This window comes from Dipodomys ordii, unplaced genomic scaffold, assembly GCF_000151885.1.
Source record: "Dipodomys ordii isolate 6190 unplaced genomic scaffold, Dord_2.0 Scaffold28, whole genome shotgun sequence".
Classification (NCBI taxonomy): Eukaryota; Metazoa; Chordata; class Mammalia; order Rodentia; family Heteromyidae; genus Dipodomys; species Dipodomys ordii.
In genome coordinates, this window is record NW_012267244.1 from 1,364,414 (window position 1) to 1,390,492 (window position 26,079).

At 36.1% G+C, this 26,079-nt stretch overlaps 2 protein-coding genes across 4 annotated transcripts in view; one reads left to right on the forward strand and one right to left on the reverse strand.

The window, feature by feature from the left end:
- Positions 1 to 21,676, forward strand: Lysmd3 (LysM, putative peptidoglycan-binding, domain containing 3). 3 transcript variants are annotated; one of them, XR_001175053.1, is made up of 5 exons: positions 1 to 180; positions 3,356 to 3,615; positions 8,187 to 9,497; positions 11,847 to 11,998; positions 21,399 to 21,676. XR_001175053.1 is itself a non-coding variant. In XM_013015870.1 (3 exons), the coding sequence occupies exons 2-3, from the start codon at positions 3,364 to 3,366 to the stop codon at positions 8,847 to 8,849; spliced, it is 915 nt and encodes a 304-aa protein (XP_012871324.1). In that variant the 5' UTR covers positions 1 to 180; positions 3,356 to 3,363; the 3' UTR covers positions 8,850 to 10,306. The 3 variants fall into 3 exon arrangements, 1 of the variants encoding a protein (XP_012871324.1); XR_001175054.1 differs by lacking the exon at positions 11,847 to 11,998 and having other exon boundaries at positions 21,399 to 21,475; XM_013015870.1 differs by lacking the exons at positions 11,847 to 11,998; positions 21,399 to 21,676 and having other exon boundaries at positions 8,187 to 10,306.
- The window catches only part of Polr3g (polymerase (RNA) III (DNA directed) polypeptide G (32kD)), a 25,050-nt gene continuing 12,115 nt past the window's right edge, over positions 13,145 to 26,079 (reverse strand). The window contains exons 4-8 of the mRNA XM_013015872.1: positions 24,641 to 24,697; positions 21,388 to 21,438; positions 20,652 to 20,734; positions 16,782 to 16,925; positions 13,145 to 15,260 (exon numbers count right to left, since the gene is read on the reverse strand). Coding sequence (XP_012871326.1) covers positions 15,174 to 15,260; positions 16,782 to 16,925; positions 20,652 to 20,734; positions 21,388 to 21,438; positions 24,641 to 24,697 — 422 coding nt within the window. The 3' untranslated portion in view covers positions 13,145 to 15,173. The remainder of the gene's footprint in view (positions 15,261 to 16,781; positions 16,926 to 20,651; positions 20,735 to 21,387; positions 21,439 to 24,640; positions 24,698 to 26,079) is intronic.

Consider the following 26,079-nt stretch of genomic DNA (forward strand, 5'->3'; position numbering starts at 1 on the left):
TTGCGGACGTGGCGTCGGCGCACACCCCGGAAGCTGGGGACGTTGGCGGTCGCGGCCACCCCCGTGGTGGACCAGGACAGCCGGACGCTGGGGCTCAGCCATGAATTTGTCCCGGACAGCAGCGGCGGCCTCGAACCTGGTATCCATGTCTTTGCCGCGCCCCCCCTGCTAACGGATCTGGTAAAGATGGCGGCGGGAGGTGTGGGGGGGGGGTGGCCGCAGACCCGGCGAGAGGGCCGGGCTGCACCGCAGGTGCGACCTCGCGGGGTCGGCGCTGGGACCCCGGGCCGCCGGGGGTGGGGGGGATTCCACGTCCCGACGCGAGGGACCTGGGGTCGCTGCCCCGCCGGGCGAGCCCCGACCCGGGGAGGGGCTCCTCCCACCTGCGCGGTTGCCGCGCGCCTCCCGCCCTCCCGCCAGCCTCGCTGCGCTGCGCCCGGCGGCGCCGGTCCTCGTCTCGCGTGTTCGCGCCCCCGACACGGCACACACCCCCCCCCCAGCCTCCCGCCGCTCCCACCCGTCCGTGCCCCCGCAGCCCGGGGCTGGCTTCCCAGCATCGCCGACGCGCATCTGGACAGGGAGTTTCTCTTTTCCTTGCTGGAGTTGATAAAGGGAAAGAAAAGGAAGCCTGGGTACGTGGGATGGACCCGGAGGGAAGTTGAGTTTCTGAAAGCAGAATCAGTGGGTCCCTCCGGCCCCGGCCCCGCTGGTCCTGTCCCCAGGGCTGAGCTGGCCTTGCTCTGAGACTGTCCCCAGGGCTGAGCTGGCCTTGCTCTGAGACTGTCCCCAGGGCTGAGCTGGCCTTGCAGGGCTGAGCTGGCCTTGCTCTGAGACTGTCCCCAGGGCTGAGCTGGCCTTGCTCTGAGACTCCCCAGGGCTGAGCTGGCCAAGTCCTGAGACTGTCCCCAGGGCTGAGCTGGCCTTGCTCTGAGACTGTCCCCAGGGCTGAGCTAGCCAAGCCCTGAGACTGTCCCCAGGGCTGAGCTGGCCATGCCCTGAGACTGTCCTCATCCACGCCTTGCTGGCTGAAGGTCAAGGCCAGCAGCCCGCCGCAGTCATTAAGACAGTCCGAAGGTACTCGGGACACCATTTCTTTTACAGCCAGAGCTGAAGCAAGCTTTCAACAACGCTCCCAAGTGGTAATTAAACTTTCTGGCCACTAGGATTCCTTAACACCCAAAATCTGTTCGGTCTTCTGGCAACTAGTTAAAAAAAAAAAAAAGTTTTCTAGAAAGGAGCTGGTCCTTTTCCTGTTCTAAATTCACAGAGTCGGGGAGGGAATCCAGCCAGACGACCGGCATGCTACGGACTCCTGTGATCTCTAGTAGTTTTCGCAGGTGATTGCCTGGCTCGAAGTCTGAATTTTCACTTGGATTACGAACAGCCAATTCTTGACTGTTTGGGGCATGAAAGTCCAGTTCGTGGCACTCAGCTGCTGTCGTTTCTTTACCAAGGAGAGTATACTATTGGATAGAGTGAAACAGGACAGGTCTTTTCGCCATATTATTGAGAACGGTTGCTATACATGTAAGTGCTATTTGGGTATTTCTCAATGAATTTCAGGTTGCGATACTGCGGTAGTTTTGACGTTCCGAGAATATCAGAGGGGAAAAGTCTAAAGAGGACCATGTGAATTGCTATGTATTAATTGGTTCTCCACCTTTTTTTTTTATTCTGGCTGTCTTTTAAGAATATGAAACAATGAATATTCTTCCTAGAAAATGGGCATATGTATAGCACTTATTAGCCTATGGGTTAATTCACAGGGTTCAACAGATACTGCTTAAAGACACAGAATAAAAGCACTTAGATAAACATATGAAAGTAGAGTAAATGTACTCATAACTTCAAAACTGCTTTTGAGATGGGGAATGTTGGTGGCTTTCTTGAATTTGGTTAAGTTAGAATGTTAGTTCCTATAATAAATAATGGAGAACCTCAGAAAACACTTTGTATACTTCGTATATAACTATTAGTTATATTAACTATATATATATATATATATAATATGTATATATATAAACTGCCATAGAGCAGGGCCAGAAACTTGCTTTTATGGATGTGATTCTATTATACAGGCCTTTTTTCACCTGGTACTTATCTATACTACTATATGAAAAAGGGCCTATATCCATAGTGTTCATAACAGAACTGAGTCCTTCTAGACATCATTTGTGTCTTTGGCTTCAATGACATAATACTTCCGTGGTTTCTGCTCTTGTGCACACTTGTTTTCTATGTTTCAGCAACTTTTATTATCTTCACCCACATAGCTCACTTACCTAGGGGCACTACTTTTTGCTGTCTTAGAGGAATTCACTGCCATAGTCATGAATCTTTCACCCCTCATCCTTCTTTCACTGTTAAATACTTTACCAAAGGGTTTTGCAGTTTTTATTCAGGAATATTAGTATGATCCTTAGCTTCTATCTTTTCTTATCTGAGCCATGTTGGAGTTTGAAGGTTTTTTTTTTTAATTTTTAAAGTTATCTTTAAGTAGTTGTACAAATGAGTTGTTATTCAAAAATGCAGTTGAAGTTTGAAGCATTTTATCTCCAGCATGTCTTTTACATCTCTCCAAATAACTGAAAGCAGCCCATCTTTTCTTAATTGGATAATGAATATGAAGTCAAAAATGAATGTGGAATTAGTTTTCTTTTGAAGTTCTTGTGTCTGTTTTTGGTAAGAATAGATGAATTTGAGGAAGGTGAGCTAAAAGTGAGTTTGGGACTAAGTTAGAACCAAAAGTCACCAAAAACGTGTTCAGTCTTCATGAATCACAAATTGAATTTGCTGGGAATTTTAACTTAGATGTAAAGCTTCCTGGGGAATAAAAATCCATGGTTAAGAGCAAACTTAGGATCAACCCAGTATAGAAAATATAAATTCTGAAGTTAACATGAACCAGACAGTAAATTATACAAAGACATGTCAGTCATGTAAAAACAAGATACTGAACAAGCCAGAAAGTTTTGAATTCAAGAAAGTATATGCATACTTTGATTTCATCAGAATTCTAAGTTGTAGTCATAAAATTTCAAGACAAAACTCATTGATTTCCCCAATTTACTTCATACACATTTATAGTCAGAATTTAATTTTTTGTTCTATGAAAGTGTAGCAATTTAATTCCACAGTGTAATTAAACTGTCAGGCCCATCAGACTGTCTTTTTCTTCCATGTCACTGCCAGATACATTTGTTGTACTTACATAGTTAAAAAACTTGAACCTAAGTTTTTAAATAAATCATTATTTTTTGAAAAAAGGATTTTGTCCTAGTGTTTCAGAATGTATGAAACATGTAAATCAATGGAGGAGATAGATTTCAAAGTTGTTTTTTTTTTTTCCCTCTAGATTTTAACATGGCAGGAAGACATCAGAATCGTATTTCTCTCCCAGCAGTTCAGTCAAGTGCTCAAGTACATGCTTTTGGAAATTGCATAGACAGTGATATGCTAGACGAGGATGCTGAAGTGTATGAGCTTCGATCCAGAGGAAAAGAGAAAGTTCGAAGAAGTACATCAAGAGATAGACTTGATGACATTATTGTGTTAACAAAAGATATACAGGAAGGAGACACTTTAAATGCCATAGCCCTTCAGTACTGTTGCACAGTAAGTGGTTATTTTTCCATGTATATTTCTACAAAGGGGTTTCATGTGATAATTTAGGCATACATATAATATACTTTGATTAATTCACCATCTCAGAAGGTAAGTTTTAATTTTACATAAGGTAATGCATAATAAATTATTTATTAACCAAACCCAAATTGAAATAAATCTTTTCTTCACTTTTTTTCCTCTGCATAGATATATGTCACATTGATGGATATTAGGTTTTTACTTTTTTAAATGACTTTTTACTGATTTATTTCTAAATCTATTATTTTATCACTTTAATGTATTTATTCCTGTACATTTATTTGGTAGCTTTTGTCTTTTTAAAATTGGCATATACTACTTATATTACTCTTAGAACTTCCATAGTTTATCATCCTTCATAACCTTTTAGGTATAGCTCATTACTTCAAATAGCTGTATAATGTTCATATTATGGATATAACAATATTATTAAGCCATTTCTATACTCATGAGTAGTCAAGGTTTTCTTGGTGTTTTATGTTGTTCAGTGACCAACAAGAGTATATTTTAGATGGTGCTACCTTATCATTGTAGGAAGATTCTGGCAAACAGGATTGCTAAATAAAGTGGAAAGAATGTTTTGATTTCAGTAGATCCTAAAGTCTGTTTGACCTATTTTATATGTGTTCATCTTTGGTCCTCAGAATATGTAAACACATTGCTATGATAAGTAGTTAGGAGTCTCATTTTTAAACATTGTTCTAATATTACAATCCAATAAAATCTGGGGCTTATCTTCTATATTTACCTCCTTTTTATTTTTAACCACCTTGTTCTGGAGTTTGAAATCAAGCCCTCACACTTACATAGGAATGTACCACTTGAGCCACCAGCTTTACTTATTTTCCAGTTAGGTTTCAAGATTTTGCCCGGGGTCATCTTCAGACCATGATTCTTTATATTTTTGCCTGCTGTGTAGCAGAAACTGTACATACCTGTGTTATGAGATGAAGTCTTGCTAACTTTTTGCCTGAGCTAGCCACTTGAACTGTGATCCTCCCTATCTCTTCCTACTGTGTGAGCCACCAGAGCTGGTCTAAATAGGATGTTCGGAAATTACACATACAACCACCTGTTGTTCATTTTTTAAATGAACTTCTTAAATTCTTCTAATGACTTATAATAGTTACAAAGGAGATATTTCCTAGAATATTGTCAATATTGACATTTTAAAAATAAGACTATTAGAATGTTCTTTTAAGTATAAATTCTAAATACCATCAGGATTTTCTACCTGAACTCTCTATAATGCACATATATATATATATACATATATATATATATATATATAGTGAAATCAGTATTCACCTTTTAATATTTTTATCCCCAGAATTTTTTATAATGTAAAATGCTTTTATACCTGACAAATGGTTTACTGCTTGTCATATTACTCTGCAATAGGAACACATACGTTTATAAATGTCTGCATGTGTATGTTTGTATAACTTGTCAAAACAAATGTATTGCAAACTTTGATTTGAAAATTTAATGAACTAAAGATATTTTAATGTTTCAATATTTGAAATGCATTTTTTGATGATGAAGGGCTAGTACTTGTTTTTCTTCCCTAACTTGTTCATATATGGTAACACTATTCTTGTCATTAAATCAGAAAATATCTGATTTCATTTTTTACGGCAAATATACCTGTAAGTAAGTGTTTCGTAGAGAAGTAAGTGTCTGAATGTATCTTAGAAGGTTAGAAAGCCAACATTAAAATTGATGTAGATCTGAGAGAAAAGTGGTGCAGTAGCTTTATTGGAGAATGACTTTAGTTTTCCTTAAATGAGCCTGGAAAGTTGGGTGCTGGTGGCTCAGGCCATCAGTTCTGTAATCAGGACACTGAGATCAGAGGAACAGGAGTGGTTCAAAGCCAGCCTGAGCAGAAAAATCCATCAGTCTCTTACCTTCAGTTAACCATCAAAAAAAAACAACCAAACAAAAAAGCCAGAAGAGGAGCTGTGGCGGTGGTAGAGTGCTAGCCTTGAACACAAAAGCCCACTAATAGTGCCCCAGGCCCTAACTTTAAGCCCAAAGATCAAAACAAAAAAAGAGAGAAAAGGAAAAAAGAACCAGAAAATTCCTCTTAGGAAAATTTGAAATGCCACTCAAGAATTGAATATAGATTGTGTTTCCAATGAGGCAAAATAAGAGTGTTTTGGCATTTGACAGTGGTGTGTAGATTTTGAGGAGAGAGAATGAATAATAGGTGTTTCATTAGGTATTTCAGTAATGAGTAGAGAGATTATTGGAATAATTCAAATAAAGATAATCAAGATTTGGAGTAAAATAACTGGTAAGAATGGGGAAGATAGCAATAGAAAGTGTATGTTGTGAAAAAAAATCACAGGATGTATTAATGTGATTTATTATTTGAAAGGAAGAATGTTTAGCCATATGGTACATACATGTAATCCCAGCTACTCAGGAGGTGCGTACTGGAGGATCTCAATCAAGTATTAGGCTAGTCCATGCAAAAGAGTAGATTGCATTTCAAAAACAAAACAAAAACAAAAGGGCTGAGTGCAGCTCAAGTGTTAAACTGCTTGCTAGTCGCAGTTCAGAGTACTGGATGAATACAATAAAAGGAAGAAAGATGAAAGCTGGTTAATTTAACATTAGAGGATAGATGGCATTTGGGAAAGTTGATTGCAGTGAATTAGAAAATTAAGATAAATAATGCTACTTATGGGAGCTTCACTATCAAAGAAATACTAAGCTTATCAAAGGATTTTTAATTTTAAGATTACAGTAAGTAGTGTTATCTTTCATGATTGTCTTAAGAATTATTTATTTAAAACAGACCATTTATAAAGCAGTAATGAGAGGAATACATAATTCAGGATTGAAATCCTAAATGTAATCAAGGTGGGCTTGCATAACAAAACATTACATATATTCAGATGAACCTAGATAGATGCTAGAGTCTTAAGCAGTTACTAGAGTTTAATAACAAGTAAAAGAGCATTTTACTGGTGTTTTATTAATGAATCTTCATTTACTTTAAAACAATGCAGTCCCTAACATGACAGAGCACCCTCTTTACTGTCTCACCCACTTATTCTTCTGCTTTCTTCCCCTACTGCTCTGTACGTCTTCCAACGTGACTCTGCATCCTCGCAGCACTGAGTATACTGTCCTCTATTCCTTCCTAAAAATGGTCTGATGCTGCAGGTTTTTTATTTTTCTACTAATATTTAGTAACAGCTGACATATACGTCACTGCTTCTAATGTTCTTCATAACATTTACATCAATATTTACATCAACCCTATAAAGTAGTAGTATTACTGACATACTTCCCTCCCACCTCCCTGCAAGAATCATGCTTTAAACCCAGATATCCATGCTTTTAATCACCAAAGGATACTGCCTTCCTGTCCACTTCTTTTTTTACTCTCCTCTGTGTATTTCTCTTACTCAACATAACTCTCAGATTTTAGCATTTCTTAGGGATCTTTCCATGCACTTTTTTCTCCCATCCTTTTTTCTAGAGAATCCATCCAATTGTGAGAGCATTCTGAGTTTCAGATGTATCTATTTTACTGTTTACTGAACATCTTTTACTTGTATGTCTCAAGCACCTCAAAGCCAATGTAATTGTATCCTTTCTTAGTCTCTAGTGTTCTGTAATGTAGTTAGCAGCATCTCATTCAGGGATTTGACCAAACTAGAAATCTTAAATTCCATTCTAGACTCACTTTACCTCTCAGCTGTCATTTGGGTGATACATGATTCAAGCATAGCTTGATTAAAGCATTAATTGGAATGACAGATGGGGCCAATAACTTAAAGGCAGTGAGATAGTACAGTATACCAATTGCTAATCTCTTCCTCATCACAAAATAATCAGTGGAGGATTGTAAAATACATATAGGGAAAGCAGATGGCTGGTCTTGGAGGTAGTTGGATAAAGCTTTTACACAGAGGGGTTTAGGAAAAAAGCAGTTTTGAAGATGAGTGAGAAGAGGAAAGTTGGTATATTTTATTCCAAGATATATGTTTTCACACACCTTTTAACATCTTTGAAAATACAATGATGACATTTTCATTGATCTTGGTATCATATTTTCCCTTTAGACATAGGTAAAATAATAGTTCATCTTAGAGTTGATGGCATCTTAGTTTTGACATAATACATACTTTTCATTGGGTAAGTGAACATTTGTCTATTCTCCAATTGCCAAATTGGAATAAATATAAATATCTGTAATTCTTCACATCAGAACTATGGTATTTATGCATGGTGAACATAGATAAACAGAAAAATATACTAGAATATACTTCAGTAGTTTTTAAGTAGTTGATTTCCTGAGATTGGTAGGGCAAAAGTATTTTAAAATTCTTATCTACAAGGAAAATTAAAATCTCTGAATATGGTAACTTAACATTGCCAAGAATTAAGCTTGTTTGATATCCCCTACCCAGTTCAGTTTCTCCCTGTCCCCAGTCTCTTCTTAAAAAGTTAAGTAGATGAATGACAGTTGTTGCCTCCTGTTTGCCTTACAATTCAGTTGATTGCTGTTTTTCCTTTTTTTACAGGTAGCAGATATAAAGAGAGTAAACAATCTCATCAGTGATCAAGATTTCTTTGCCCTTAGGTCTATCAAAATTCCAGTTAAGAAGTTTAGTTCATTGACTGAAACATTGTATACTCCAAAAGGAAGACCGGCTTCCCGTCCTTATGTTCAATATGCTCCTGAACCACAGGAAATTTTGCCAGCTGATTCTCTCTCTTCCAGTGACTCAGCTGGCAGCTTTTTAAAAGAAGTAGACCGAGACATAGAACAAATAGTGAAGTGTACAGACACCAAGAAAGAGAACCTTAATGAGGTAGTATCTGCTTTGACAGCACAACAAGTCCGTTTTGAACGCGATAACAAAACCACACAACGCAAGGATCCCTACTATGGAGCGGATTGGGGAATAGGTTGGTGGACAGCTGTAGTGATAATGTTGATAGTTGGTATTATAACACCAGTATTTTACTTGCTGTACTATGAAATTTTAGCTAAAGTAGATGTTAGTCATCATTCAACGGTGGACTCTTCTTCACATTTGCATTCTGCAGTCACACCTCCATCACAGGATAGGGAAATGGAAAATGTAATTGTTCCAACCAAAAGAGTACATATTGACCAACAAGACGACCATAAACTGTATAGCCAAGATTCTCAGTTGCCTGTTGCTCAACACAAAACATAGCACTTAGCTCACAATCACTGTGTTAATGATCACATACATCTGGAATGTGTTGAATTAGTTATACCCAGTAACCACTTAAGATGCAGAATTTGGGGAGATTGAGGTGCTTTTCTTACCTTCCTAAAACTTTTGAGCCATTTAAAAGGACTGTGTTATCAAATCGCTACAGTTGAAATTGCTTTTAGTGAGCAGGCAGTCCATCTGTTAATAAGAACTTAAAATATGAATTTAAATGTGTTTAGGAAATTCTTGGAATATTGTATCAGTTTCATTACTCAAGACTACTTATGTTTAAATTTTATCTTTTAAGTCATTATTTTGGATTAAGTTTGTGTTAAATTTGTGAAATATAATGATAGTCTCTGATGTCTGCAGCTAAAGAAAATTATCTACTGTGACCCACCAAAAAATTTAGTTGCCAAAACTATGATTCTAAAATTATTTGATAGCAAGTAAAAACTCATATTTGAAATTTTAAAAACATACTTCTGTAGCATATGTACTATGAAATCATAAATAGAAACAAATGGAAACATAATGTGTAATTTATGTAACAAGAAACTAGGACATTGATTAAATATTTTGAAGGCCCCAAAATACTGTGCTGTGGTTGGCAGTTGCCATTTGGAGATAAGAACACTGGAATAGGTAAGATCTAAAAATTTTTTGTCTCTTAAAAAATGCTTTAAGACAGACTTTTTAACCTCATCTGTTTCTGTTTTAAAATGATACTTGTCTCTGGTATTTCAAAGTACTTTGTTAGTTCCTTGGTGAAAAGTGACATACATACACAGATTAGCATTCTTACATACTGTGATAATGCCTTAATTATATTTAATGCCTTATATTAGTTTATGTAAGTTTATAACCACTTTAAAATGAAAAATAAGAGTATAGATGGTCCAACCAGATTCATAGGCGGTCATTACATAAAGCTGTGTAAATTTATCTCTACTTTCTCTTGAAAGCACAAGTTAATGGGGTTTCTGCCTCTGGTGTCTGGCAGGAAATATTAACATTTTTTCCCCTAATAGTATAAAACTGACGAATAGACACGAGAGGTGTAAAGATAGAATGAATGCTTCGTAGTTCTGTGGATCAGCCACAGTCTGGTTAAATAAGAATTTGTATACCGGTTCCCTCTTTTTTTAATGTGTGTTTTTAAAATATAGCTAAAGTGATTCAAAATGAGATTTGATGAGTCTGGATTGCCTGTTTTTGTATAATAAAGTATACCTTAAGATATATAATGCCATCTCATTTTCTGGGCATTATATCCTAACATTTAATGTTTCTCCCTTTTGATCAGTCCTTTTATATCTCAACTGCCAATTTTTATACAGTTATGTGCATAAATATTTATGGTAATTAGGGTTTTATATACTTTCAAGAGGAAAGCCCGGGAAAGGAACAGGAGAAAGAAATTACTTTTAATATCTGGTATGTATCAGAAAATTTCAGAAAATTACCAAAAAAGTGTTTAGTAAGGAATTTTAATGAGTCAATCCTTTCAGTAAAGCTTTTAGTTAAAATAATTTGTTTTAATGTGCCTTGGGTATCTTCGAATGTGGAGGGTTATCTTTATGCTCAATGTTAACTTTGCCAGTTTACGTTCTATTTATTAAGCCTGTTGAAAAATTAAGTCTTAAGGTACAAAGACAAGATTATTTTGGGGTGGATCAGGCTAGCTGTCATTTGAAGAACTTCCTTTACAACAAATTGATTAGAGTGTGATTCCTTTTGGCTCATTTTACTTTGTCACAACTGTGTGGTTACTTCTTTTTAAAATCAGAGGGTGTTCATCTGTCTTACAGAGTGTCCTTTTTGAAGGAAATGTAGCATTTATACTTTATGAAACAGTTTTTCTCTTTTAATTAAATATTTTGATCAGTTGAATATAATCCAAAATATTCTATAGGCAGAACTGTAGTTGAATCTTTTTTAAAAAGGAAATTAAGCATTTAGCTGATTTAGAATTTTAGTTTTCAAAACATATTTCTGAATACACATTAAATTTGTAACAAATGCAAATTATATTGTATAACCCAAGTAATTTTTAAGCACACTTTAATTGTGTTGAAATCCTCATTTGAATTGACTTGGAAGCTATACATTAGTTTATACATGTGTATTTTTTTCCTAAATGTAATTTATAAAACTTAATCACTACATTTGGTTCATGTAAACATTTAAAGTTGCAAGTGAAGAAGAAATTGGTATTTTGGGACCAAGTTCTTTTTTTGTTGTTGTTAATTTTAAGTCTGAGTAGATGTGACTAAGGTTGTTTTGAATTATTGAATGGCCATTAAAATTTTTGCTCTCTTCTAGGAAAAAGAAATACGTCCTGCTGGCCATAAGAATTAGAAAGAAGGCTGTAATGTCATCTGGAAATAATCTCCAGATGACTTGATTTTTAAAGTCATTCTTTTGGGGGGGCTCTACCTGATTTTTTAATGTCATAAAAACTTCTTTAAATGAACCACTATTTAGTGGTTCTTTTAAAAAGATTACTTTTAAGATGACCTAGTTGGAAATATGAAGGATATAGTAATATCATGAAGCAAAGATCCAGTATAGATAAAAGTGTTACAGGGTAAAGGTGTAATTTTTAAAGTCTATATTTAACTGGTGCATTATGGGAGTCATTCTCACTTTGAATTACAGCAATTTTGCTCAGGAAATCAGTATTTTTCTTCTAAGTATGTGCATATTGCACTGATAGATCACAGAAATAAATGAATGCCTTATTTAAATAATTTTATGTATGCAAAAGCTATAAACCATTTCTATAATGTATTTTATATCGTAAAATGTAAGAGAACATTATGGTAGCATATACAACTGTAAAAAATAGTTTTAAAACTTTTTGCCCCCTTTGTTTTTCATATTTTAAAAGATATGCAAAACGTAATAAAGGTTTCTATTTTATTATTTAATCTGGAATGCAGCCTGGTGAATTTGATTGAATAAGGCAAACCTCTTCTGCTATACTTTCAGACTGTTCTAAATACAGAGATACTGGGTAAAATACATCCAATTACCAAGGTTTACAAATTCAATTTCCTACTTGTTACATTGAGACAAAATTCAGTCCATTATAGGATTTTAGATGGTCTTTGGAGCCTCTTCCACAGGAAAGACTTAATGAAGTATGTTTTCCAAGTTACTTATTAAAGCTCTGGATCTGTCATATGAAATACTCTATCTGTGCATTTTATTGTAACAAAAAGTTCTTCAAGAATATTATTATTTTACAATTTACATACAAGCAGAAAGAAGTAAGAAAATTACTTAAGAACTTTTATTTAACAGGAAATCATATTAATTATTCCATGTAGCTTATCTTTTTCCATATTTAAAAGCATGTTGATCTTAAGGTTGTGTTTACAGCCTTTTTAAGTAAATTTTTACCACAGAAACAAATAACCTTACGAAAACAAAGCCATTGACATTGTCCACTTGAAGGGAAATATCAACAAGAAACCTCCAAATGTTTTAGTATTTTCTGATAACTTTAATCCAAGAAACCAATTATCAGGTTTATTATCTATTCTCTATTATCTGTTACCTTAGTTTGTTACTCTTAATTGGTTTTCCTAATCATATACTCAGTTTTCTTTTGTCCGTGATAGTGATTTAAGAAAATATTTGTACAGGTATCCTTGCTTATAAATAGTTACTTTAACTAGTTTTTCTACCAAATGAAAATTAAAAGGCAGGCACAGGTGACTCATGCCTATAATCCTAGCTACTCAGAAGGCTGAGAAAAGTCTGATTAACCAGAAGAAGCTGGAAGCAGACATATTACTCAAGAGGTAGAGTGCTAACCTGGAGCAAAAAACAATCATGTTCAGCATAAAAGTATCAATAGTAAATAGACATTTATTTTGTAAGAATTTAATGTGTAAACAAATACAGAATAATAATATAACATTCAGTTTTGGTTGTTACAAAGACATTTCAAAGAATCCTTTTAAACGATAGTAGGAAGCTATTTCTGCAAAGTGATGTTTGCCTCCCTATTGAGTAACTTCACAGTTTCAGATCTTAAGCCCTCAAACCAAGATAATGTAGTAATCTGGAAATCCTCACAATGAGTAGGTTTTAAAATTGTAATATCTTTCAAGGGGGAAAAGAAATGTGCTTGCTTAAGAAGAAATGGTAGAGCTGGGTGCCTGTGGCTCCTAGCTTCTTGGAAGGCTAAGATCTGATTGTGGTTTAAAGCCAGCCCAGGCAGACTCTTAACCTCTAACTAACCATCAGAAAGCTAGAAATTGAGCTTTGTCTCAAAGTGGTAGAGCACTAGCCTTGAACACAAAAGCTCAGGGACAGCATCTAGGCTCTGATTAAAAGCCACAGGACTGACATCCACACCCCACTCCCACACTCAGATGATTGAGGCCTCCCAGAGTAAATGGCTACCCTACACCCTACAGGACTACACCAGTCCAGTGAAGACTGCAAACTAGAGAAAAAACTTTACTGTATTTGCTTCATTCAAAGGTTACCAATATCAAGATTTATTGTACTTAACAAACTGACATAATGAAACCCCTTTGTACAACTACTTACAGATACAGTTCTTGTTAGGAATAAAACACAAACCAAAGGTTACCTATAGATCTGTAATAAAGCAAACGAACAAAATCATAAAAGGTAAGATTTCTTTTGACTAAATGGTATTTGGCTCTTGTTCCAAAGGAGGTAAAGAGAATGAGATACCTATGTTAAATATTTCCAAATGACAACTTTGCCATTATTATGGGAAACTCTTCGTGAGGTCTCTAACATATTACAACTTTAATAAGACTTAATCAGATTTCTGTGTAGAACCTTAATTTTTGTATAAGTTCCTTCAAGCAAAAAGTCATATGCGTGATCAGTACACCACTAAACAAGATGGGATCTTAAAACCACCTTGAATTATTTGAGGAAGTATATTGCATTCAAAGTGATTTTTTTCCTGAGCATTATAAAACTGTACGAGACAATACAAATTGTCTCCACAAATACAAAATGGGAAAAATCCATAAACATACTTTATGAGGAAAACATTTGTTTCTCAACATTGTTACCTTTTAAGAGTGTGTGTGTCTGTGTGTAATCTGGTTAGTATTTAAACAATTTTTATAGGGAATTGTTTACAAATGGAGAAACTAAGGCACAGAAACAACCAAGCACAGTTTCAAGGTTGAATTTAGTATTATAGGTAGAAAGATAATGAAGGGTTCCAATTCTCTTCTCAGGTTAGAAAGTAATGGCTGATAAACCTTCCAGTAGTAAAAGTAAATTTAACTTTCTTTTGGTAATACTAGCAAATCATTTTTGAAGTATATAACAAAAACTTCCTTGACTATATGAAGTTCCTTGAAAATCTTTGGCATTTTAAAGTCTTTGGAGGCTAAGGTGTCTGACATTTTGCCCCCCAAAATATAAAATAGCAGAGAAACTAGCTGGTAACTTAAAAAAGATCAGTCTTCATTTTGAAATGACCTGAGCTCATTCTGCATTGTTATATCAACAATGAATCCTGTGAAACATAATATGGGCCTCTTCACCAAGTTCACATGCAAACATTCTCCTGTGAAGTTCATACTTTACAATCTTATTTTCCAACCAGTACTTTCCTGTCCACACACATAAAGAACAGAATTAAATAGGATATAGTCTAACCTTTTATAAGCCCAATGATTTGCAGATGTCAAAGTTACTACAGTGAGACCATTAATACATATATTTATTGTAGGACCCAAAGTTCTTCCCAAAGTCAAGTGTGTCTAAAATGCACCCCATGTGAAAACCTCTGTGCTCACTGAGATGGTAACTGGGAAATCGTTTATCTCAAGTTGATATGTTTCCATGAATTTGTTTGCTATCACAAAACCTCTCATTTCCTAGGTGTGTAGGAAGAGCTCGGTGGGTTTATGTAGTATGACTCACTGTACTAATATAGAACATACCATGTAAAAGTAAAAAATAATTTTCAAGTTTCTATGTTTTTAAAGTGCTCTGTGTGCTGAATTAGTAGAAATCCATTCTGAGTAGTAACTTTACAAAAAGATCAGCAGTTAATGGCTTCGTTCAAATATGAACACAGATAAAGAGATGTTAAAACTAAGAATGCATTAGCATACATAAAGATGGCAGAGGTGTTCAGGAGGAATGTCAGGATGCCAGACAATAAGGTATCTTGAGCATAAACAGTGATTCTACATGTTTTGATATTTGTCAGTTAAAACAGGAACACAAATAAGATATATAACTCATTCCTTATCAGAGATAAACCACAAATCAAGTTTCAAAGGCTTTTGAGATGTTTCTTGACTAATAGGTTGCTTCATCCATGTTGTCATCACTGTCTGCACCAAAATCATCTCCATTATCAAAGTAGGAGTTAATGTAGTCATTTTCCTAAGTGATAAGATACATTTCTTAGTAAATAATGAGAAAAATTACTACTAGAAAACACATTGTAGATTGCCCCATAATGTAGAAAAGCCAAATTTTACTCTCGAGAATGCTTATCAAATCCTCAATTCAATGGGAAATTATCACAAAATTTCAACTAATTACTAAATCTAAAGACTAAATCTAGAAAGGCTTTACTTTAATGGAACTCCATTTCTATTCCTCGCTCCTCCTCAAACTCAAAACATACCTCATTTCTCTAATAGGCTAGAGAGGATTTTTATTTTTAAATCAAGTGTAGTTTATATATAAACCCACTGATTTAAACCCACTGTCTTGAACGTTACTTTGCTCGAGTTCCTCACCTACTAGAATTCCCAGTTTATAGTGCTTTTGTGATAGAAAATCTTAATTTCAACAAAGATATGTCCAGACTCAAGTAGAGTTGAATATTCTGTCAATAGAATATTCCTAAAACAAGTTTATCCTAGAATACCTAGAACCTAGCAGCATCAGCCCATCAGTGTAATCAATGGGAGTCTTAATTGTTGATAAAGGAAGAATCTTAAAAAGGAAAGTAAATCATTGAACAAATTATTAGCTGGCAAGTCATTTAGAAACAGATAAAAATGGATCCACAACCCTCTCTTTTTTTTTTTTTTCCCATGGTGGGGCCTGAACTCAGCCTGGGCGCTGTCCCTCAGCTCTGCTCAAGGCTAGTGCTCTACCACTTAAGCCACAGAGCCACTTCCGACTTTTTCTGCTTATGTGGTGCTGAGGAATCGAACCCAAGGCCTCAGGCATGCAAGGCAAGCACTCTACCGCTAAGCCACCTTCCCAGCCCCCAAACCCCTCTTTAAATCCACATCAATTTCAACAAAAGAATACAAAACAATATATAAGAAAGAGTCACAGGAGGAGTGATTTGAAGTGAAGAAATGGTTCAGTCTGGTAAAAAACTGACATAGAATGAAGGTAAAGATGATCAGAATGGACAGGAAACTCTTGGGAAGTGCTTAAAAGTCCCAAAGAGACCAACCTAAGTTACCTTGCTCAAAAATACCTGCAGTGACTACAGCTTAGAAATACACCCAAAACATGGAATCCAGCCCATCAGACACCTGAGGATCGATTACCAGTGTAGTCTTACAGAAATTCCAACATACTTTGGAATTTGAAACGCGTTGTCACTGCAGAGATTTTATTCCAGACCTATGAATTAGCCCTCTGTCAACTATTGACATGCAATTTTATGTTAATAAAGCTTAATTGCATTAATCTGATCAATTTCCATCATTCCTGGACTCTCACAAAGATTTCTTTCAAGTTACTTTGTCTCCTATATTATTTCAATGTTGTCTCACTATGGAGTTGATGCTATCCTAAACTCAAAATCTGCAGCCATCTTCCAAATGCTAGGATTATAGACATGCTACGACCTCAGGAATGGTTTTTGTTTGCTGATTTTAGTTATAAACCATATTTGATTCCTTATTAGGTAATTCCTAAAGTTAGCAACTTTACCTCCTCTTGCTCTTCTTCATCATACTCCTCCTGATCTGCAGCATCATCGTCGTCATCATCACCTTCTTTACTTTTCTCTTTGCTTCCTTCTTTCTCTTCATTTTCCTCATCTGATTTCTCACCATCACCTCTCTTCTCCAATTCCTGGTACAAACGAGTTTCATTAATTGATGTGGAAACTTCTAGCCTTAGCTTCCCTGTCCCACTTGAAGAGTAAGTACACTGTTACAGATCACCTTCTTCTAATCTCCCCTCCCCTCCACCTCCAGACACTACAACTAGTTAAAGAAAGGGAGAGGGCTCCCTGTCCTGTCAGTACACTAGGATGTCCAATTCTGCTGCTTAAACATTAGGTCTCAGGTAACACTGGAGATATTGGCTCTAATACCTAATGCCTTATTTTTATGACTCATAGCCTAGGACCTAAAATATTTGGCATGATAGAGAGGAAACTTCAGACTGTTGTTTGGTTTTCCTTGTAGCATTAAAAAAAAGAATATAATGTCTTAAAATATCTACGGTTTAGTTTGTAAGTGAGATTGTTGAAAACTACTATCAAATAACTCTGGGATAAAACTATCGAGTGGCAGATGATCTGCCATCCCTTACTGCTTTACTTTCCAGTCCTAGAAGTCTTTGCCTCCTAAGTATAAAAACTTATTTTTCTTTCTTTCCTTCCTTCCACAAGCCATGCTTCCAGTCTTACTTTTGGCTGGTTATGCTGGAGAGGTTAAGAAAAAAAGACTAAGGAAAAAATCTCCAGGAATTTTCTGCTTGGGCTGGCTTTGAGCTGCAGTACTCCAGCTCTCAGATGCTGGGATAGCTAATATTTTACCAGTATGAGTGACTAGCACCTGGCTGTTTTTTTTCTGTTTTAATAAAATCGTAAATAAAAAGGCCTGAAACCTGTTTGTACACTTAAAATGGAATCATAGTACTCCGTTTATTTAACTTTGTGCAAAGTACACTCTGCATCTGAAAAAAAGTCATGCTATTTTAATTATTCCATAAATAGCAACAAAATTATTCAAATAGGTTTTGTCAAATATATAAATTTTATAAATATCTAGACATCGATCTGTGTGTGTATGAGAGAGAGAGAGTGGGGGGGGAGTCTTAGTAGAGTTTCAATTCAGTGCCTTGTACTTGATGGGCACACACTCAAGTTTTAGAGTGTGTTTTGAGCTACACCTCAACCCTTTTTGCTTTTAGTTATTTTTCAAAGAGGGTCGTAATTATGCATGGGCCATCCTAGACAATGATGCTGTTAGTTATGACAGGTGTGCACCCAGATTTTTACTGCTTTTATTTATTTTTATATTTTACATTTTATTGCTTTTTATTTGCTCTAAAAAACTTTTTGCCTAGGCTCACCTTGAACTGCAAGCATCTGGGTCTTAGCCACCAGAGTAGCTAGGATTATAGGTATGCCTATATAGGTGTGCATGCCTATAGTAAAAATATTTTTTAAATACAGAATTTATCAATGTGACCACAGAAAGTAAGAAAGAAGTCCCTATTTTTCTACTACTCATACTTCAAAAGTCACTAAAGGACTTATTTTCATTTCTACCACACAGATCCAAATCAAACCTAGAAATACTTGAAAAGACTGATAAAAACATTTATGATGTAACTTTCTTTATAATCCCTGAACTCACTTTGTTTCAAGATTTCATTCCTTCTGCATTAAGATACGAAGTTTGGGCTATTCTACCTAGTACTACTCTCCATGTTCTCTTCAAGAGAGTTTACTGTCTAAACTGAGTATCCTATAGATTAAAAAAAAAATACAACATGAAAAACTTTGCAAACAGTTCATTTCTAGGTAGGAATTTTTTTTTTTATCTCAAATACTACACAGGCACCATGTAGAGGTTCCCTTGTATGTCATGAAAAAAATAGGAAGTTAGGGGTTGGGAAGATGGTTTAGTGGTAGAGCGCTTGCCTTGCATGCATGAGGCCCTGAGTTTGATTCCTCAGCATCACATAAGCAGAAAAAGCCGTAAGTGGCTCTGTGGTTCAAGTGGTAGAGCACTAGCCTCAAGCTGAAGAGCTGAGGGATAGTGCCCAGGCCCAGAGTTCAGGCCCCACAACTGACAAAAAAAAAAAAAAAAGTTAATATGCTAGCGCCCTGCTATCTAATTATTAATAAAATTTGACTACATGTTGTGACTTCTCTCCATCCATCCATATTTTGTTCTAGTAAAAGCTGAAACTTCTTTTGCTGATGAACACTCACAGTCATATGGAAAATTTGCTCTATGGAATTTCCAAACTCACTGGGATTTCTAGATTGAAAATTTGTAGTTTTAATGATATGAGTCCTGGGAAAGGTGTTAAGTGTGTGCAATAAAAGAACACCATCCATTTTGAGGAGAAGCCCCACCCTGTGGTGCAGATTAGTTTTCTTTGCAGCATGCTACAAACATTTTAGGAAGCATTAAGTGTAGGCCTTCAGTACTATTGATCATTCCACCAGTTAAACCTGGTAGTTTTGAAATACTGCCTTTATGAACCCCCAAGAAATGTTCCAAAAATTAAATAGTAAACCTAGTAGTTTCTACCACCAAATATCTGCCATTTTCGTCCAGTATAACTATTTAAACCTTTGATTTCCTCATCAAAATTTTATGGATCAGAGCACCCACCTTTATGTGTTGTTCCAAACTCTTAAGGATGCATTGTATGGAAAGATCCCATCAATGAGCTTGGCATAAACTTCTCAGTCAGTGTAGCTACTATCATCATCATGGTCATTAATGCACTGACAGTGGAAGGGACACTGGTGTGACTCACATGGGAAAATGTGGCAGTAGCCCATTGCTTCATACATTGTACAAAACTACTGACTCACCAAGTCCACCCTTGTCATGTGAAATGACATACTTTAATAGTGAAATAGTAAAAGAAAAATGTACATCAGTGAAGCATTAATTTAATAAATAATGCTCTTATTCATACTGGACAACCTGAAAGAGAATGAGGCAACTTGATGGAGAAACCAAGTCCAAGATCGTTTATGAAAGGATAAAATGAAAATGCAATAAAGTGTGATACCACCTTTTGTAATTTAAAAGGGAAAATTCTGTATCTGTTATACATACAATATTCTTGAAAAGACATATAAAAGATTAGTAAAGGCTGTCTAAAACACAGAAATAAATGACTAGAAAAGGGACAGCAGGACATCCAACTGAACTTTATGTTGAATTTCTTTTCTTTTCTTTTTTTTTTGTCGGCCATGGGGCCTGAACTCTGGGCCTGAGCACTGTCCCTCAGCTCTTCAGCTCAAGGCTAGCACTCTACCACTTGAGGCACAGTGCCACTTCTGGCTTTTTCTGCTTATGTGGTGCTGAGGAATTGAACCCAGGGCCTCATGCATGTGAGGCAAGCACTCTATCACTAAGCCACCTTCCCAGCCCCAACAGTGAATTTTTAAATAAGTTATTTTTATAGGAATGATTCCCATACACGACAAAATTTTCTATTCATAAGACATAGATCAACAACAAAAAAGCATTTAGAAGTATGTGACCACCAACATGAAGAAAAGTGAGAATTTCTTTCTAAGAACCACATTTTAAATATATATGGTTTTCAAGCTTTGTTCCACCCTGAATACTTGATTATGAGAGGAAAATGGGGATATGGTAGAGCCCTGTGGGATAAGTCAAGGTGCCAAGTCAGTGGCCAAGAATAGGAATGATGCTCCACACCTCCAACTACCAAAGTTCAAATCTTGTGCTAGGCTCTCTTCTGCCAAACCATATGCTTAGAAAGTATGAGAAGGTTGAAGAAAGTCATCAAAAAGAGGTGTGAAAATTTTACATTCTCCAATTCATTTGTATGGTAATAAGAAAACGTTACCTCTATTTTTTTCAACACATCTGCAGCATTAGTGACTGAAGCCCCTTTGCCTGGATCTTTTGCCTTTTTGGATTTCTGGCCCACTGAAATAAAACCACAAGCTAACATATTTTATTCTATAACAGTAAGTGTGATTATATTTCTGTGCCTTTTCATATTCTGTCCAGCACAATGATTGTCATAACAGAAGTATAATTTTCAGAGTGAATTATTATTCTTCCCAAAGAATAAACTAAAGTATCACACCTCATCAATTTCCAATGAACATACGATAATCACTCATAGTCATAGACTTATTAGGTCTTGAAATTTGGTACTAGCAAAAGAAAAAAAATGTAAACATACACATTGGTATTTTTATACACAACATAAAATTCTATTTTACCAGTTCCCCGATTTTACAATGTATTTCTTAATAACCCAGAAAATAACCAATATAATCTTAAAAATTTTTCAAGTATGCAAAAATTGAAAATACGAAAATCATTGTAAGTTTCATAGCATTTCGTATTTCCAGTTAAAAAAGGTCAAATAAAGAAACAACCCCTCCAAATTAATAACAGCAACAAAAACTTTTTTTTTTTTGCTGAAGAGCAAAACAATCAAAATGCTAGGTCTATTTTCAGAAAAAGTATTCAGAACACGGAGCCTAACTTTAGATGGACAGTTCTATAATTAATAGAATTTCAGCAACAACCTCTTCCTACCTGGATCACTATCACGTTAATCAATGTACCTTTTTTACAGTGTTTCCTTGGCAACATCTCTCTTGGGAGCCTTCTCCAATCTACATGTACAATGGAAATATAAAAATTTCAGTTTCCCTTGGGAGTCACAGATATTGTAAACAATGAAGACAACACAAGAACAACACCGCAAAGACAATGGAATTTCTTACTATCTGATTGTACAGTGGTATGTTTTTACCCACAAACAAATTAAGTTTATTAAAATTTTGGAAGGAACAATCAAGTTTGTTGGAAATAATCTTAACGGGTTATTTTTGGGGACATTAGCATAGTAACAACTTTGTTAAATATTGTTTATTTCTTGAATACTTGGAATTTTGTAATCTGTCTGTGGTTGACATATTATTATAACAAATTTTCTTTAAAAGTTAAAGTACATGGCCATAATACTAACACGTGAAGAGCAAGATTAAACAATTCTAATAATTAACTGAAAACTAAAAAGACAAATGGCAGTAGAAAATATACCAACCAAGGATTTTTTTTTCCTGAAAGATTCCTAAATAATTTTTCTATGAAATTTCTTTAAGGAGATGGAAGTAAATTCAGGGTCTTAAACATGAAAGGCAAGAGTTGTACTGCTGAGCTACAATGCAGCCCCACATTCTTTTCACTTCTGAGTAGAGAGATAAGTAGAAAACTGAATCTATATAAAAAATAGATTTAAAAAGATTGTTTCATAAAGAAATCTCAGTGTGTTTGCTCAAAATAGTTAAATTATAAGTTATTTTACATGTACTAATAAATTTTGCTTCAAATATATTTTAGTTTTTATTAGCTACTCATAGATGACCATGAGGAAGAACATAAAGAAAATCATTCCAGAGTTGACTATTAATAATGTAGAATAAGAGAGAGATGAGATTTCTAAGGGGCCCCAACCTTATCAATGACCAACAGCAAAATAATGAAATTCATTTAAATTTCTTTTTAAAAAGTTGGGGGCTTTTTAAAAAGAGGGAGCTGGGAAAGTGGCTCAGTGGTAGTGCTTGCCTTGCATACATGAGGCCCTGGGTTCGATTCCTCAGCATCACATAAGCAGAAAAAGCCAGAAGTGGTGCTGTGGCTCACGTGGTAGAGCGCTAGCCTTAGCTGAAGAGCTGAGGAACAGCGCCCAGGCCCAGACCCCAACAACAAAAAAAGAAAGTTGGGGAGGAGCTGTGCTCCAGTGACTGGTGCCTATAATCATAATCATAGCTACTCAGAAGACTGAGATCAAAGGATCAAGATTCAAAGCAGCCTGGGCAGGGGAAAAAGTCCCTGAGATTCTTAACTCCAATTAAACACCAAATGCTAGATGTGGAGCTGTGGTTCAAGTGGTAGAGCACCAGCTTTGACCATAAAAGTTCAAGGACAGCACCCAGACCCTAAGTACAAACCCTAGGACCAACACACAGACACAGACACAGAGACAGACACAGACACAGACATAGACACAGACATAGACAAAGGTGGGGAGGATAAGAAAGTATAATATAGAAGGTCAAAGTACATTATATGCGTGTATGGAAATATCACAATGAAACTCCATTGTATAATACAAGCTCATAAAAATAACACAAAAACAAAATCTAACAACTATTTAATTAAAGGCCTTAAGATTAAGAAATATAGCAGAACAACTTCATCTGCAAAAATATTTGTGTTGTATATACTGATAAGTAAACATACAGCAGGGCTGGGAAGGTGTCTCAATGGTAGATTGCTTGCCTCACATGCATGGGTTTGATTCCTCAGCACCACATAAACAGAAAAAGCCGGAAGTGGTGCTGTGGCTCAAGTGGTAGAGCGCTAGCCTTGAGCTGAAGAGCTGAGGGACAGTGCGCAGGCCCAGAGTTCAAGCCCCACAAAGTAGTAAACATACAGCAATTTAAAGTTATTAAAGAACTGTTAGTATTAAACCTTCACTAAAATCACATCATGATAAATTTTTTTTTTTTTTTTTTGTCGGTCGTGGGGCTTGAACTCTGGGCCTGGGCGCTGTCCCTCAGCTCTTCAGCTCAAGGAGAGCGCTCTACCACTTGAGCTACAGCGCCACTTCCGGTTTTCTGGTGGTTTATTGGAGATAGGAGTCTCACAGTCTCTCCTGCCCGGGCTGGCTTTGAACCGTGATCCTCTGATCTCAGCCTCCTGAGTAGCTAGGATTACAGGCGTGAGCCACCAGCGCCCGGCTACATCATGATAAATTTTTAAAAATAAACATTAAATAGGCAAGACTTTTCTTGTAAAAAACACAAGAAAGCACATGACATTAATGAATTTAGTTAGGGTAGTTTCTATGAAAGCCAAAGAAGAGAGAAAAAGTAAATTTAAATGAAGACACTCAAGTTCTAGCATTATTGGTAAATGGCCGTGAGATCACTTCATTTCCATGACAACTGCTTTTTGGGGTGTGTGTGTGTGTGTGTGTGTGTGTGTGTGTGTGTGTGTGTTGGTCCTGGTGCTTGAACTCATAGTTTAAGCACTGTCCCTGAGCTTTTTTTGCTCAAGGCTAGTGCTCTACCAAATTGAGTCACAGTGCCACTATGGCTTTCTCTGAGTAGTTCACTGGAGATAGTCTCATAGACTTTCTTGCCCAGGCTGGCTTCCAACCATGATCCTCAGATCTCAGCCTCCTAAATAGCTAGGATTACAGGTATGAGCTACCTGCACCTGGCCAGCAGTTGTTTTTGATCTACAAAGTGATTCAGCTGAATGAGATTTCCTCTACAACCTCCTCCACCTGGACTATACCAAAGATAAAACTTTTGAATGCTGAAAACAAAACTCTCAGAATGGTTCTATTGAAAAGGTATGTTAGAAATTAAAGCTAATCCACAACTCTGTTTAAAAGCAAAAATCTATGAGCTTGGATTAAAATATCCTTAATATTAATAATTTGCTTTCTATTTAAAAGCTCTAAAATAATCGAGGAGTAAACAGGCACGTGTTTGGCTGTATAACAAATTAAAATTGTGATTAAACTTGTGGCTAATGAAACTGAAAAGCCCAAAAGAGTTTGGCAAGACCTTGGTTTATAAGAAGCATTTTAAGAACATCCCATAAAATACCTCAGATCTTCTTTTGTTACATGATAGGAATCTTCCTTTCAGCTTCCAAAAGATTTACATTACTCAATTAATAACTACAGAAAAAGAGCTAAACTCTTGTTTTCCTGTAGTCAAAATAGATAATCTAAGATAGGTAGGGGGCAGGGAGATGGTTATTTAAAAGTATTTAACATTGTTTGTTTTATTCTACCTGGTATCCATTCTTCTTTGTATACCTTCATGTATCTTTTACTATACCTTTCAATATCTAGGGAAAAAGGCATAAAGTAGTCATTAGAAACATCAAAAATACACAGAAACTTAAGCCAGTCTTTAAAAATCATTGAAAATACCAGGTAACATCTCTCATTTCACTTGCAGTGAGCTCCTAAAATTTGTATATGAGTTGTTCCTCAACTAAGAAGTTCAATGACAATGACAAGCTTAAGAAGACAGTGTGAAACATCTGGGTTTGATAGAATAGTGAGCAAGGACATAAACCTAAACTATTTTTCTTAATATAACAAGCTGTGAGAATATTCACGAAAGGCTAAAGTCAGATCAGGCATCCCAAAGTAGAGGAAGTTTCACTCAGCATTTATTTTTGTCTTGTGAAACGGACCTCCTATGCCTAATCTTTAAACCTGATATAACTAATGTATACCAAGAACCAAATTGGGAATGGAAGGCTATTTGCTTACCGCCAGCACTCACTACACACATAATCATTTTGTTAGTTTCCTCAATGATCTCAGGATGAGAAAAAGAAAAGAGTAATAGTAGAAAAGGTTGGACCTGTCTTGGCCATGAAAGAGCAAGCTACAAACCTTCTATGCCAACTTCTGAAAACTGCAATGACCTATGAGTGAGACAGAATCAGGAGAGCCATAATTGTGGTTCTTAAATTTGACTTGTGCATTCTGCCACAGAAACTCCCTTGAGGAGGGCCCTGACCCTTTTCCAAGCAGCCAAAGTTGGCAAGCAACACTGTCACACACAGTGTGAAAGCACTGTTCATCACCAAATGTGGCTTACAAGTTTAGCCATTAAAAAAGAGAAGGTAAAACAAAGAATATACCTAAAAAATCAGGGACTTATTTATAAGCAAGACAGTGCTTCTAAGTAATACAATCAAGTGTCTGAGAAAGATAACTAAAAACAAATAATAGAATAAATAGCAAAGAGAAAAATATTGGACATTTTACGAGGAAATTAAGAATAGCAATTCCAATTTTTATTTCATATTTTAGTGGTTTTTAAGGTAAATTTACCCAAAATGGGCAACTTTCTTTGACTGCAAATGACTGCATGCACAAACCTAAAATACGCATTGTATTTCTGGATTCCAGGTTTCAAACACACCTTAATACTTGCCATTTCTTTTCTCACATTTGTGTCATTTAAATGATCCCAGGTTACAAATCCCTTTTTAATAGATTCTGTTTTTCTATTACCTATACTTTTAATTCCTCTTATCCTTTTTGAATCAAAATGCAACACTTTAAAAACCTTTGATGAGGCTGTGATGTAGCTGAGTGGTACCGTGCCTGGCTTGCGTAGGCCAAGTCTGCTCCTTATCACCACAGAAAGAAACAAGTAAATAAATGAACACAATAAAAAAAAACTTGGCTGGCTCACTGATTTTTTTTA

Coding starts and splice junctions, on each gene's coding strand:
- Lysmd3 (XM_013015870.1), top strand. CDS start 3,364: ATGGCAGGAAGACATCAGAATCGTATTTCTCTCCCAGCAGTTCAGTCA. Junction 3,616..8,186: donor CCCTTCAGTACTGTTGCACA/GTAAGTGGTTAT, acceptor CTTTTTTTACAG/GTAGCAGATATAAAGAGAGT.